This window comes from Branchiostoma floridae, chromosome 18 (genome assembly GCF_000003815.2).
Source record: "Branchiostoma floridae strain S238N-H82 chromosome 18, Bfl_VNyyK, whole genome shotgun sequence".
In the NCBI taxonomy this organism is placed as follows: Eukaryota; Metazoa; Chordata; class Leptocardii; order Amphioxiformes; family Branchiostomatidae; genus Branchiostoma; species Branchiostoma floridae.
Window position 1 is genome coordinate 17,247,680 of NC_049996.1, and position 15,070 is coordinate 17,262,749.

The following is a 15,070-nucleotide window of genomic DNA, read 5'->3' on the forward strand; positions in this document are numbered from 1 at the left end:
TACGTGTTACGTCGTCATGCGTCAGCAGAAAGGAATGCTTTGTACAGTGTGCAGTCCATGTTAGAGTTAATCCAAACATTATTACTGTTCACATTCCTTCAAATTTATTGAATATGTACAACTATAACTTAGGATTGAATAGCAACACACTTGTCCCAGCTGAAGGGAATTTGTCATTATGTCAAGCCTTGGAAGTCTTGAATAAAGGATGTATGTATTATAAAGGAATTTGTTGCTTAAATGGGTCAGTTTGTGTAGGCTATATGATGATAACGTTAATGCCCCGCCTTATCCTCGGTACGCTCACTCGGTGGTTTATTCGGTGGTTATCGCACCTGACCAGGGATTATCTCACCATATACACCTCGGGCCGGGGCATTAACCCTTTATTATATTTTCCCTGTACAGCTCCTGCCAAACCAGACCCAGTCCCTGACCCAGAACCTGCAGTGAAACCAAAGATCCCCAAACTTAAGGAAGGACCCCCGATCTTCTTAAAGGACCCGCTGCCTCAGAATATAGGTGAGTACGGCAAAGATCATGAGAAGCGTGTAATTTTCCTTTTGTTGTGTTCATCCGTCAAGGCAAGATAGCTTGTAGGCCCAGAAAGAAATGAATCAAGTCTGGTCGTCCAGTTTTTTTCAAGCTATGGATATTTGCTTGTTTGTTTGCTTGTTTGTTTGTTCATTTCAAGCGTAATTTATTCTGAAAAGCTCAAGTTGGCCTGTAGGCTGTTCTTCATTGGGATCATGAGAGATGGGTGAAGGGTCAGATATTACACAATCAGTCGCTGTTAAAAGAAAGCGTACATCAGGTTACTATTACAAAATTGCATGACATAAAACTTGGTGTAAGTCTGTTGGTGAGTTTGTTTTGCGATGAACTCTTGCATAGGAGGGAAACCCCTTGTGCATGATGTGTATTGTTTGTTGACTGTTTGTTATTTACTGATTATTGTTTACTGTGACCCCTACAGAGGAGGGGAACCCCCTGCCCCTGACATGTGTTGTTTATTATTTACTGTTTATTGTTTACTATGAACCTACAGAGGAGGGTAACCCCCTGTCCTTGACGTGTGTTGTCTGTTTACTGCTTATTGTTTACTGTTTATTGTTTACTGTTTATTGTTTACTACAGAGGAGGGTAACCCCCTGACCCTGATTGTGTTGTTTGTTTACTGTTTATTGTTTATTGTTTACTACAGAGGAGGGTAACCCCCTGTGTTGTTTGTTGACTGTTTATTGTTTACTACAGAGGAGGGGAACCCCCTGTCCCTGACGTGTGTTGTTTATTGTTTGTTTACTGTTTATTGTTTATTGTTTACTACAGAGGAGGGTAACCCCCTGTCGCTGACGTGCGAGGTGTCCGGCCTCCCCCCTCCCACAGTGGAGTGGCAGAAGGATGGGAAGACAGTCCACAAGGACAGGAGGGTCAAGATGAAGAAGGAGGGGAATGTCTTCAGGTGAGTCTCTCACGTCTTGGAACAGCTGAACAGGGAAAAGAACTGAAAAATAGGAACAAAATTCAGAGGAGCTTAAAAATACAGCATTGCAAATGATTTTCTCCATGATTTTAGAAATTACAAGACGTATAATTTTTCTGGTGCATGTATTCTGAGAAACATTGTACATTGTTGGGCACACGTTTGCAAAGCTTAGCCACACTGCTTGCTCACCATGCTTGCCTAGTGTCTGTTGTGTCCTCCCTTTGTCCATTCATGCATCCGTCTAATCTCCAAACAGATCTTCCAGTGGTCAGACAATACCCATATGCCAAAACAATATCCAACGGTTACTGGTAGATACTGTGTTCGCCCATGGGTACTGTCTTGCCACTGGAAGATCTGCTTGAAGATTATGAGTCTAATCTCCATGCGGACCTTCCACTTCCAGTGATCAGACAGTACACAATAGGGCTAAACAATATCCAACGGCCACTGGTAGATACTGTGTTCGCCCATGGGTACTGTCTTGCCACTGGAAGATCTGCTTGGAGATAAGTATCCGTCTGTGTGTTCACGCTTCTGTCCGTCCGTTCCACACCGTAGGCTTGACATCACGGCCGCGCTCAGCACAGACTCCGGTTGCTACACCGCTCTCGCCTCCAACGCACGCGGCTCCGTCTCGCGAGACGTGAGCATCTCGGTTAAACCTCTGGCCGAGGAGACCACAGACTACAAAACACTGCTGAGGAGAAGGTATGATTGGGCCATGGCAGGGGCTCGAAATGCTTGTTTCTGCATACCTACTCTGGTGCAGGTAACACTGAAAATTACCTGCACCACTCTGAATTTAGGAAGTATGGATCATACTAAAATTGTTCAGGAACCATGACAGGGCTCAAAATACTTGTTACTGCATACCTACTCTGGTGCAGGTAACACTGAAAATTACCCGCACCACTCTGAATTTAGGAAGTATGGATCATACTAAAATTGTTCAGGAACCATTGTTATTTTTCTTTTATACCTAATAGATGGTAACAACCAATGAAGCTAATAACAATCCACAAACACCTACATCATAGGACATTTATGTATAAGACCCAGTACATGGACCAGTGCAGGTTAGGTACAAGTAGACATCAGAAATACCTGCACAGCTCCAATTTTACCTGCACTAACCTGCATATGCAGGTGGTATTTCGAGCCAGGCCATGGTAATGTAATTTCTTGGTTCTCAGGTCTTAAAGGAAAGATACACTAAAAATGGAAAAGCTCCAATAAAACTTGTTGGTTTTTAGATTAGAAAAAAATTATTAACTGATGTTGACGATCCACATGAAAATTGTCGATACACAGAATTTGAGGATTTCAAGTTCAAAGTTGTCAGATTCAATTTTCCTGCCAGCCCTCTGTTCTCATTTTGACAATTTGCTTTTGACAAGTTTACCATGAGACTACTGAGAACCAATGAAATGGTTTGTTGTGGTGTCTGGATAGAAAGATTGTCCAATGGCTGTTGTGTTATTTTCCTGGCAAAAGTAAGTTTCTTTTTGCTTGTTTCTGGCACCGGACACAAAAGCTGCATTGTACCATTACTGTGCTTATTGTCTTCAGTCTCTTTACTTTGTTCTACTTGTTAAAATGTTGAACCCTTCCAATCACATCACGAGCCTGAAGATGAGCAACTTGGATATGATATAATGGCTCAATAATGTACATTCCTAATAGTATGTAAAATGAGTTGCTGAAGAAAGTCAAGCCATCCCTAAACAGAGACATGAATCCGCAAGATTGCATGTTGCAAGTCTACCTTTAGAGTCATTATTAATGTCTTGAAGAAGGCAACAGTGGTTGTTGAAAATTTGATCCGTGTATTAGTAAAGTTTGTTGTTGTTAATTGTTCTGCAGGCCGGAACTGAGCAAACTTGGTCGGCAAGCCTCGGAAGGTGACGCCTCCGACGAGGCTCGCTCCCGGAGCAACACAATGGAGGCGCTGCTGCAGGCTCCGGTTTTCTCCCAGGTCATCGCGGACGCGACCGTCACGGAGGGACAACCGGTCACGTTCCGGTGCCAACTGGTGGGGAAACCGGCGCCGGAAGTGACATGGTTTGTTTGTTTGTTTTGTATAACTGGTGAATCCCTGTTTGTTTAGGTGTAAAGTGCAAGCTACATGTACATAAGACACAAGACTGTACGGACTGTAAAGTTTTGATCCACTCAAACCAGGAGGAAGGACTCTTTTCCATAAGTGTTCTTGATATGCTCAAGGTCATCAAACATAAGACCTCCACTTAACGACCTTTCCAAGAGAACGTTACTAATGAATTCCAGCTGACTCGTGAGGAATTTCAAAATAGATGTTAAGTAACAGAACACTGGGGCCTGCTAGGGATTCGAACCCAGAACCTTAAGTTTTGAAGTAAGCAGCCCTAACCACATGACTACCTTGCCACCTGTAGGTATGCAAATGAGAAGGAGATCTCATGCTTTTAATGACCTTTTCCAAGTTCCTTTCTTTACAACCTTTCCCTAATTTTCACCTGGTGAGAGCGATGAGACGAATTTCAAAATAGATGTAAAGTACCAGAACATTGGGACCTGCTAGGGAATCGAAACCAGACCCTCTAGTTTCCAAGTCATCTAGCCTCTACCAGGCTTCGTGGATCGGTGGTCTAATTGTAGAAATTGGACAAATAGAGTCTATAGTACGCTAGGTGAGTTAGCCGGCCAGAAGAGTACGTTTCCTCACCATGAAGAGGATAATGATTCTACCAATCCACGGAGCCTGGTAGAGGCTAAAGTCATTAACCATACCCTAACCACTGTGATCATCACCTTGCCACCTGTAGGTATGCAAATGAGAAGGAGATCAAGCCGTCCAAGTTCTTCCAGATGACTCAGGAGGGCGACGCGTGCAAACTCGTTATCGTGGAGGCCTTCCCGGAGGATGCTGGGAAATACACGTGCTGGGCGCAGAACGAGGAAGGGCAGGCGGAATGCTCGTGTCGACTCGTCGTGAAGAAAGAAAAGTCCCAAGAAAATGTGCAAGGAGACACACACGCAGCTGAAGAGAAAGGTAGGAGTCAAGAAAGTCTTCAAGAACCCATTTCTTCAATAGTTACTTTGAAAGCTGAATGTATGATTATTATATAGATCATGGCCTGATGAGAGTTAACTGGTTTTACGGACATGGTAATAAACAAAAAGAGACAAATAGTATCATTTTGTAATTTTAAGCAAGTTGGAAAATTTAGTATATATGACCGAAAAATAGGAGGAGTACTGTAAATAGGTATTCCCTGAAAGTATATTTTATCCGTTATTAATCTATCTATACCAGGTATAGGTCCAGGTACAGGTCCTGTATAAATTCCTGTGATTTAGTCCCATGAGTCTAACAATCTGTGTTGTTTTCTCCTCTTTTCTTCCATCTACAGCTAAGATAGAGAAAGGTCCAGAGAACATCGTGGTGTTTTAGTCCCATAAGTCTAACAATTTATGTTGTTTTCTCCTCTTTTCTTCTCCTATTTTTCATCTACAGCTAAGATAGAGAAAGGTCCGGAGAACATCGTGGTTGTCCGGCAGACTTCCGCGACTCTCTCGTGTAACTTCACGGGAACCCCGCAGCCCAAGGTCACCTGGTGGAAGCGGCAGGATCAGCTGAAGGACGGGGATCGCATCACCCTGACGACCAACCAGCGACTCAGCGTTTTAACCATCGACAGGTGAGAACTTCATTGCACCATTCTTTAGGTCGCAGCCCACAGTATTTCTCCACGACCCCCGTGGTCTATTACGTAGGGGTAAGAAAGTAGTGCGGCCGAAATCTGGAAGCGCCTGTAAACACCGTAACGTGAAAGACAGCGGGGGATGAGCTTTGCTATATGGTAGTATAAGAAGTCGACTTTCAGGTGGTATGTGTAAGGTTTTGATGTTTGTCCATTTGGTGTATAAATGCGCGTGACCTTTACAGCTGCCTGCCCCTGTGAGTCGGCTGCAGTTCTGCATGACCCCGCATGACCCCATTTAAAAGAGGTCTTTAAAAAAATTCAAAACGACAACTTTTTCTGTTTTTCAATTATTTTGGTAGGTTATACCCTCGACTTCAACATATTAGTTTGTCGTGCTTGAAAACTGCACCCTGCTATGATTTTATCAGCGTCGATGTCAGTCACCTTGTGGTCCTTAACTATAGAAATCCCCGTAGGCCGAAAACTGTGTTCTGCTACCTTAATGTTCTACTTTACACTGCAGGTTATAAGTTATGGGTTATATGTGTCATTGCTGCAGTGAAACTGGAGCTGGTTATAAGTATTGCCCTGAAGATCGAAAGACATAGGGCCTGATAGATGAAAATCTGAGAAAATTACTGTTGTGTTTCCAATTTTGACCCTGAAAAAAATCAATTTCAGAAGACATTTGCTAGACTATACTGATGTACATTATATGCTATCAGAGTAAATATACAGCAACAGAAACATGTTGGAATAGGACTTACAATCTTTTCATTATTCACACATTTAATGTCCCTTCCCAGGGGCCAAACATTAAAAAAAGGCTTGGGTCGTTTTTTGCCAGGGTTGGCCAGGTAACAGGAAATGCTAGGCCTAACTGGTTGTTAAGAAGTTTTTGTCAAGTGATTTGCTTTTCCTGATGAAACTGCTCTCAGATAGCTTAGCTGTAAGCCATTTGTTTTATCCGTAGTGTGGACAGGGCAGACGCCGGACGCTACACAGTCAAGGTGGACAACGGGCTGGGCAAGGACGAGGCCACTGCAGTTGTCTCCATCGTCGGTAGGTGGGGCTTATCATGAAAATTTGTGACTATCAACAAATAGAAGAAATAGAAGACAAAGTCAGTTTGATTTAAATTTCAATATATTGTACATGTAGTAATGATGCTATTCATTTTCAGTGACATTTTAGGACGATCCCCACCTTAAGTACAATAATTTGCACTCTAGAAAAATATAAGATTCACTTTGGTCAGTGAACCTCTCTCGTTTTTTCCTACCTTTTCAAGACTGTTAAGGTAGGAAAAGAGGAATCAAGAGAAAAATAGCATTACATGAAATTTTAGAATACATCTGTTTTCATTACGTTAGATATTTTCCCTATGTATTGCATCTTTATAGCCAAATGTTTGTATTTCTTTATTACCTGTCTATTGTGTTCTTGTTTCTGCTTGAGTCCATTGGCAGAAATGTATAATGAAGGCTTATCAATAAACAATATAATTGACATTATCTTTCTATCTCCCCAGACCGCCCAGAGCCGCCCATGGGGAAGCCCACAGTAAAGGACATCACAGCTTCATCCCTGACAGTGTCCTGGCGCAAACCTATGTCTGACGGTGGCAGCAAGATTTTGGGTTACACGCTGGAAATGTACGATGTCGGCGCCGACACGTGGTCCGAGGTGACCTCAGGGTGTAAGGACACGACCCACATGGCCGATGGACTGCTTCCGGGTCACAAGTACCAGTTCCGGGTCAGCGCACAGAACAAGTACACCGGGAGCGAGCCGGGGAAGGTCTCAGATGTGGTGATCACGAGGGAGGAGCCAAAAGGTGAAAAAGATGTTCCTCCCTTTGATTGCTATATTCCCTTAGGGAAAACATATTGTTTTTGCTGGTTTGCGTTGTGTAATCTTTGGTCCATGACAGAAGAAGAACTGCTGGTGACATCAGTATATATTATAAGCTGATTATTACAAGCAAATATGAGTGGAATATTGTCTGTTGCTGCAAAAAACTTTGTGCATAATTGTTTATGATATAATGTTACAGCTTGCAATAGCAAAACCGGCGCATTGGTTTTTTAAAAGGCATTATTGAGAGGGAACCATCCTACGTTCTCTTGAAAATGTTGCCTTTCTATGAACGGTTTTACATGATGTACGGTTACTGTGTATAAACTGTAACATACCTACGCATGAATGTGTTCTGCATTGTATTTCATCAACCTTGAGGAAGAATGTTTTGATAAATGCATATAAAATCAATAATATGTTTTCTTGTGTCTGGCCTTGTTCACATCAGAAAACGGCGTGCTGAACGGTCACATGACTACGAAGCAGTCCGCGAACCAAAGCAGGGTCAAAGTTCACACAGAAAAGAAACTGGAGGACCTGTATGATGTCAAGGAGAAGCTGGGAGAGTCAGTAACTCTGTTTGTTTGAGCCTTTACTAAACATCTAGTTTTCTTTTTAAAATTCTCCAATATTAATCTTGCAGTTACAGCCTTGATATGTTCAAAAGATCAAGTTAATTTTGTGATCTCTTGTTGGCCAATATTGAATCTTGAAACACACTAGCAATATTGAAACACACTAACTCTTGTTTTTCCGACTACTTAAGTACAAGATTTGTTAGTTTTACGCTGATTTTTTTTTTGCATGTTGTGTCATGCTGAAAGTTTTTTTCGTTGATATTGTACTATCAAGTTTTTTTATTATATTTTAATATTTGTACTGATCTACGTCTGCAATGCCATGTCTTCACACTAGGGGGCGCTTCGGCAAGGTGTACAAGGCCGTCCAGAAGTCCTCGGGGAGCGAGTTTGCTGCCAAGCAGCTGTGCGTGAGCGACCCCTGTCAGATGGAACAGGTACTGCAGGAGGTGGAGATCATGCGGCTGTTGGACCACCCAAAACTCATCCAGCTGGCCGATGTCTTCAGGCAGAGGAACCAGCTCACCCTAGTGCTCGAGCTGTGAGTTTGTTTGTTTGTTTATTTGTTTGTTTGGGACCATCCGAAGCTTATCCAGCTCGCTGATGTCTTCAGGCAGAGGAACCAGCTCACCTTGGTGCTCAAACTGTGAGTTTGTTTGTTTGTTTATATATTTGTTTGTTTGTTTGGGACCATCCGAAACTCATCCAGCTGGCCGATGTCTTCAGGCAGCGGAACCAGCTCACCCTGGTGCTCGAACTGTGAGTTTGTTTATTTGTTTGTTTGTTTGTTTGTTTGTTTATTTGTTTGGGACCACCCAAAACTCATCCAGCTGGCTGATGTCTTCAGACAGAGGAACCAGCTCACCTTGGTGCTCGAGCTGTGAGTTTGTTTGTTTGTTTGTTTGTTTGTTTGTTTGGGACCACCCGAAGCTTATCCAGCTGGCTGATGTCTTCAGGCAGAGGAACCAGCTCACTTTGGTGCTTGAACTGTGAGTTTGTTTGTTTGTTTGTTTATTTGTTTGTTTGTTTGGGACCACCCAAAACTCATCCAGCTGGCTGATGTCTTCAGGCAGAGGAACCAGCTCACCTTGGTGCTCGAGCTGTGAGTTTGTTTGTTTGTTTGTTTGTTTGTTTGTTTTGTGTCCAAGCAGTTAGGCATTGTTGGCCACCTGGATCCAATTCCATGGATCTGTGGGCCTGAGTTTGATCCCATGGTCAGCTCAGCTCGGACATGCTGTAAGGGATTGCATTTCGTCTTTTGGGAGGGACATAAAATGGGGGCCGTGTTCGAGGAGGTGCCTCGAGCAAGTAAAACAGCCTCATTACTCCGATTGGGTACCTACTGGCTGCAAGAATACATCAACTTGAATTAAGTCCTAACATACCATCTATTTTGTCCCCACAGAGTGTCCGGTGGCGAGCTGTTTGAGCGAGTGATCGACGACGACTTTGTGCTGACAGAGAAGGACTGCGTCATCTTCACTCGGCAGATCTGCCAGGGCGTCGGGTAAGGAGTCTTATTTGATCTGCTTCTCTGTGAAGTTTCTCTGGCTTCTTTTCTTGTTTCCTAATCTTCTTCATTCACTACACCTTTATTTGTCTGTGTGAATTTCATCATAATCACTTTTATTGGTCTGTTAGTTGATTTATTGCAAACTTATTGTGCTGAGTTGGTTGGAGTTAACAGTTGTGTATGTTTCTGGCTTCAGTAAAGTAAGTGCTCTGGGCTTAGCTTGAAAGTTTTTCTGTGCTGGTAGACATCATTCTGAAGCAAAACTGAACTGTAATTTCCAACTCAAAACTTATGGACCGCTTCTGTGACAAAGACTGGAGTTGGACAGTGGAAAATTTGGTTATGTCCAATTTTTGTGTGGGAAGTTTGCAGCTTTGAACTTTTCATCAAAACTACTGGCTGAGAGAGAACAATAACAAACAATGAAAGACATTTAAGTGCAAACTTCACTGTACTTGTGTCATTTAGCCTCTAGCCACTGAAGAAGCTGTACATAGCGAAACTAGTTTGGCCGACAGGCTGAATAAAAGCTCAAAACTTGAACTATGCGGCTCCAGATGTCTTTCTGAGGGACGACTGCAGTGTGCAAGATGTCACGGTAGCTTGAGGGATGAATCTACTCTACTATATACTGCATACTTCTCAACGGATGGACCCTCGCTGTAGTATCATCTGGAACTCCGGACCCAGAATGATCCCGTACATCACAAGAAAGCACCGAGAAGCAAGACAAGCCCTCTACGAAGACGCATGCTGGACCAAACCATCGCCGCCAAGTCGAGCACAAGGAAGACACTGAGTTACCACCGAGTGCGCCACGAAACTACCATCACTGCCCACCACACCAGCGAGAAAGGGAAGAAAGGGGACGTCATCCACAAGTTGTCCAAAGCCCGCAAGATGCTGAGAAGCCAGAGCTACACGCCAGAGCAAGATAAACAGCTGAAGGAAGACAACATCTCGGAAAAAGACGGACCAGGGCACCCCTTACTTCTTGATTATCGAATGTGTAAACAGACCTTTTTATGACATGTGTAATTGTTCTAGAACAATAGATGAAGTCATAGGTCATAGGTCACTTAAGGTCAGGGCAACCTGCCCCTAGGATCTAAGGTGCAAAATGTACCAGGGCAGAATGCACTGGAAAGGTATATAAGTGCAAACTTCACTGTACTTGTGTCATTTAGCCTCTAGCCACTGAAGAAGCTGTACATAGCGAAACTAGTTTGGCCGACAGGCTGAATAAAAGCTCAAAACTTGAACTATGCGGCTCCAGATGTCTTTCTGAGGGACGACTGCAGTGTGCAAGATGTCACGGTAGCTTGAGGGATGAATCTACTCTACTATATACTGCATACTTCTCAACGGATGGACCCTCGCTGTAGTATCATCTGGAACTCCGGACCCAGAATGATCCCGTACATCACAAGAAAGCACCGAGAAGCAAGACAAGCCCTCTACGAAGACGCATGCTGGACCAAACCATCGCCGCCAAGTCGAGCACAAGGAAGACACTGAGTTACCACCGAGTGCGCCACGAAACTACCATCACTGCCCACCACACCAGCGAGAAAGGGAAGAAAGGGGACGTCATCCACAAGTTGTCCAAAGCCCGCAAGATGCTGAGAAGCCAGAGCTACACGCCAGAGCAAGATAAACAGCTGAAGGAAGACAACATCTCGGAAAAAGACGGACCAGGGCACCCCTTACTTCTTGATTATCGAATGTGTAAACAGACCTTTTTATGACATGTGTAATTGTTCTAGAACAATAGATGAAGTCATAGGTCATAGGTCACTTAAGGTCAGGGCAACCTGCCCCTAGGATCTAAGGTGCAAAATGTACCAGGGCAGAATGCACTGGAAAGGTATATAAGTGCAAACTTCACTGTACTTGTGTCATTTAGCCTCTAGCCACTGAAGAAGCTGTACATAGCGAAACTAGTTTGGCCGACAGGCTGAATAAAAGCTCAAAACTTGAACTATGCGGCTCCAGATGTCTTTCTGAGGGACGACTGCAGTGTGCAAGATGTCACGGTAGCTTGAGGGATGAATCTACTCTACTATATAATGAAAGACATTTAACTTATCAAACAATGTTTTTCTTCTCCCCCCAGGTTCATGCATGACCAGGGAGTCCTGCACCTTGACCTGAAGCCGGAGAACGTCCTGTGTGTGAACCGGACGGGGAACGAGATCAAACTCATCGACTTCGGGCTGGCCCGGAGGTACAACCCACAAGAGGAACTCAAGGTGAGAGATATAGAATACAACACGGTGTATTCCTCATCACCCAAGGTACCAGCCCAACCTCGAGTCGGATCACCCGAGGGCGATCCGACCCGCGGGAGGGCTGGGACCGAGGGTAATGCGGAATACACCGTGTTGTATCTTATTTATGTCATACCCACCTAAGAAAACCCATGTTTTGATGCGAAATGCGCCAGAAGTTGAACAAATTTGGTGCCCTCGAACAAAAAGTGTTGCAACAGTAATGTTCCAACGTCTGAATCGGGTATTTGAACATTCGATGGCGCCACACTTGGCCCAGTGGAAACATTTATTCGAATGGAGCCTGTGTGATACGCCTTTCGAACCGGTCTGATACGGAAGTTATGGCCCGGTCCGGAACACCCGTATTGAGCGTTTTGGCGTCACACGTATGACATAAAATCTGTTACCTGATACAGTCGTCGGTGCAATATCATAAAGTTAAGGCGTATTTCCAGGTCAGGATGTGCACTGTTTTCCCTTTCTGGCTTGTGTTTATTCAAAAAGTCAAATCAGTCTGCCGGCTTCTTTTCATAGAGGTCCAGATATAATTTCTCCGCTCGTTAGTTGATTTGAAAAGGGGATACAGTTGATAAAGCTCAATGCCCCTACAGCATAAAAGAAAGGCTAAGGGACAGCCTTTACTTGTAAATACGTATATCTTATTTTGATTGCCTACCCTTGTGGATCGACAAACCCTCACACCACGTACCAGCAATTTAACGGTCATTTGACTACCAAAATAAAATGAAAGAAAACAGACGTTGGAACGTTAACAATACCATCGTGAAATAAACAATGGACATCACTACAACAGAAGGCGATCATGACAGGAAAGTCTGTGTTGTAAATGCGGTGGAACTGTGTTCAGTTCAGTTCAGTCATCCATTATCATCAGGTGACACTATGAAGTCTCTCCAGATGTCTCTGTCGCACATGACAGACATAAGGTCTCTGCCTTGGAGACCAACGTCCTCCTCGATCAACCTCCTAAGGGTCTGAGATGGTCTACCACGTCTTTGCTTGTCGTCAGGCTGCCAGAGAAGAACCCTTACAGCCATCTCGTCGTGACACATCACGTGACCGGCAAGAGACAAACGCCGGTCGCGGATGACTCTGGTAATCCTTGGCAGGCCATTGTAGAGTTGTGTGTTGGTGGTATGACTCTTCCAGTCAACATTCAAGGTGGCACGAAGGAGCCGGGTGTAATTCCCGTCAAGTTTTCTACACAGGGTTTTGGTTAGGGACCAAGAATCAGACTCATAAAGCAGAATCGAACTTTTGGTGGAACTGACTGTAATCAAATGAGCTACAAAAGGATTGCAGATCAGCACTAAGGACAGGGCCATTCTCCAGCACTCACAAGGTACACCTTAGCCAACTTGTCTGTTTGTTGATTACAAATACATGTACAATACAGAATAAAGTCTAATGTCTAAAGAAATGTATCTTGAATACCATGATACCCAATTTTGTGTCATTTGGCCCACAAATTAAGGTGTCATCTGGCAAACATGTAGACAATGATAATCGTTGCCAAGCAAAAAAAGTTGCCTAGCAACAGTTGCTATGTAAAAGCATGTTTCTTTTGGCTCCACCCCTGGAATTGTTTCTATTGTTGTATAGAACAATTGTGCCAAGTTTCGTGCTTTTATCGTAATTTGAGCAATTTTTGCACCAATTTTGCAATCGCCTGGACTATTACAGTGTGCCCGCCGTTTACAAAGTTGTGGATGGAAATTCATGGTTGGGTTTGGATGTACAATGACATTCAAGTCTTCAGGTGCCTTTATGAAGAACAAGCACAATTTGGGAATTGATTTTACATGATTGTTGACATGTATACGTTTAGACCAAGAATTCTCACCAGGATATTTTCTTAATTGAGCGACAAAGCCCACATTTGCTGGTTGAAGCACAGTTTTTATTCTAGGTGTTACAGTGTTATGTGACACCTGACACTTGCTCTATCCTTACAGGTGATGTTCGGCACACCTGAGTTTGTTGCACCTGTTACAAGTGATGTTTGGCACACCTGACTGTAACACACCTGTTCTATCCTTAAAGGTGATGTTCGGCACACCTGAGTTTGTTGCACCTGTTACAGGTGATGTTTGGCACACCTGACTGTAACACACCTGTTCTCTCCTTACAGGTGATGTTTGGCACACCTGAGTTTGTCGCACCTGAGGTCATCAACTACGACAAGATCGGCTACGGTACTGACATGTGGAGCGTTGGCGTCATCTGTTATGTCCTGTACGTATAAACAAACAAACAAACAAACAAACAACAAACTAATATTACAAACCCATTGAACTGCAAGACATCTGACACAAATGATATCAAAATAATAGCTTTTTAGTCCATTACTTCAAGATGCTCAGGTCTAAGCTCATGTTGTCATGTATGATTTTATGCATACAAAGTTTGTCTTGTTTGTTATAGTTTGTGCTAACAAAGTAAGAAGTTAAAGTCCCTCCTGCGCCAGATGGTGCACATCACGGCACCCATCCCCATTTCAGTAGCCCTTGGGCCACACACCTTGTGCAATCTCTGCATCAGAAGGCTAGTCCAGTATTGCGGTGTGTGTCCAACTTCTACACTTTTTCCAAAATGCTGACTGCTAAGCAGAGAAATCAGCATGCACCATTGTGTAAGTCTTTGGCATGACTAGGCCGGGGATCAAAGGAATGCCAGGCATACACTCTACCCACTATGAATGAATATGAATGAATGAATCATTTGATGCCATTGATTTTTTTTTTCTTTTGTCATCCTTCACTAAGGTATAGCATGAGATGCTTTTCTAGTAGTAAAATATAGTAAAGTATAAAAAGTAGAAGTAAAATATAAGTGCTGTTCCCCCCGCAGGCTGAGTGGTTTGTCCCCGTTCATGGGTGAAGACGAAGCCGAGACGCTGAACAACGTGACTGAAGGAGTCTGGGACTTTGAAGACGAGGCCTTCGACTCCATCTCAGGAGACGCCAAGAACTTCATCGAGAAACTCCTCCTTAAGGACCAGGGGTGAGTCTTGGAGCCTGACTTAAGAAGTTAAGGGAGTTTGATTGAAGAAGGGGGGCTGTTGTGCCAGAGGAGGGATCTACTTGATGTCAAGGCTTGATAGCAAAAACTGTTGAAGTTATTGTAGAAAAGAGTACTAAAGATGGAGCTAACCCTCATTATGAGGACTTGAACTATCTGATTGCATCAAGCTATTGGACAGAGAGTGCGTGTAAGTGACTGAGTGGAGATGGAAAAGCAATCATTAATTGCCTAATTGATTTTAAGTTGAAATCAATGCTGCATTTCAAAGAAATGGGAAATTCCATCTTTTGAACACTTTTATCATCAGAAATAAAATCCTAAGTAAACTTAGAGAAGCAGCCTTTAATCTCTCTTTATTCTCACAAATCAAGACTTTCTTCACAAAGCTTTTATTACTGTTTTTCTATTGTTTATTGTTTATTGTTCATTCACTCCTTTAGTTGTTAACATAACAATGCAGCAACTAATCTTCCAGGAGTAATACACATAAAACACATACAGTTTGCAACATACACACATACAACATGTCAATAAAAAATTATTAAACAAAACACATGTGCCTTATCCAATAATCATCAATCATCAAGCCCCTCATGTGTCTTTATCTAAGTCTCGCATATGTTTCA

At 43.2% G+C, this 15,070-nt stretch overlaps 2 protein-coding genes across 2 annotated transcripts in view; both read left to right on the forward strand.

Annotated features, from left to right (window-relative positions):
* LOC118405515 (myosin light chain kinase, smooth muscle-like) overlaps window positions 1-4,922 on the forward strand; it is a 35,590-nt gene extending 30,668 nt beyond the window's left edge. The window contains exons 16-21 of the mRNA XM_035805017.1: window positions 409-522; window positions 1,330-1,462; window positions 2,048-2,197; window positions 3,353-3,550; window positions 4,294-4,520; window positions 4,882-4,922. Of these exons, the coding sequence (XP_035660910.1) occupies window positions 409-522; window positions 1,330-1,462; window positions 2,048-2,197; window positions 3,353-3,550; window positions 4,294-4,520; window positions 4,882-4,922 (863 nt within the window). The remainder of the gene's footprint in view (window positions 1-408; window positions 523-1,329; window positions 1,463-2,047; window positions 2,198-3,352; window positions 3,551-4,293; window positions 4,521-4,881) is intronic.
* The window catches only part of LOC118405516 (titin homolog), a 51,152-nt gene continuing 40,995 nt past the window's right edge, over window positions 4,914-15,070 (forward strand). The window contains exons 1-9 of the mRNA XM_035805018.1: window positions 4,914-5,169; window positions 6,149-6,237; window positions 6,707-7,012; window positions 7,484-7,601; window positions 7,951-8,154; window positions 9,019-9,120; window positions 11,243-11,378; window positions 13,552-13,655; window positions 14,271-14,423. Coding sequence (XP_035660911.1) covers window positions 4,943-5,169; window positions 6,149-6,237; window positions 6,707-7,012; window positions 7,484-7,601; window positions 7,951-8,154; window positions 9,019-9,120; window positions 11,243-11,378; window positions 13,552-13,655; window positions 14,271-14,423 — 1,439 coding nt within the window. The 5' untranslated portion in view covers window positions 4,914-4,942. The remainder of the gene's footprint in view (window positions 5,170-6,148; window positions 6,238-6,706; window positions 7,013-7,483; window positions 7,602-7,950; window positions 8,155-9,018; window positions 9,121-11,242; window positions 11,379-13,551; window positions 13,656-14,270; window positions 14,424-15,070) is intronic.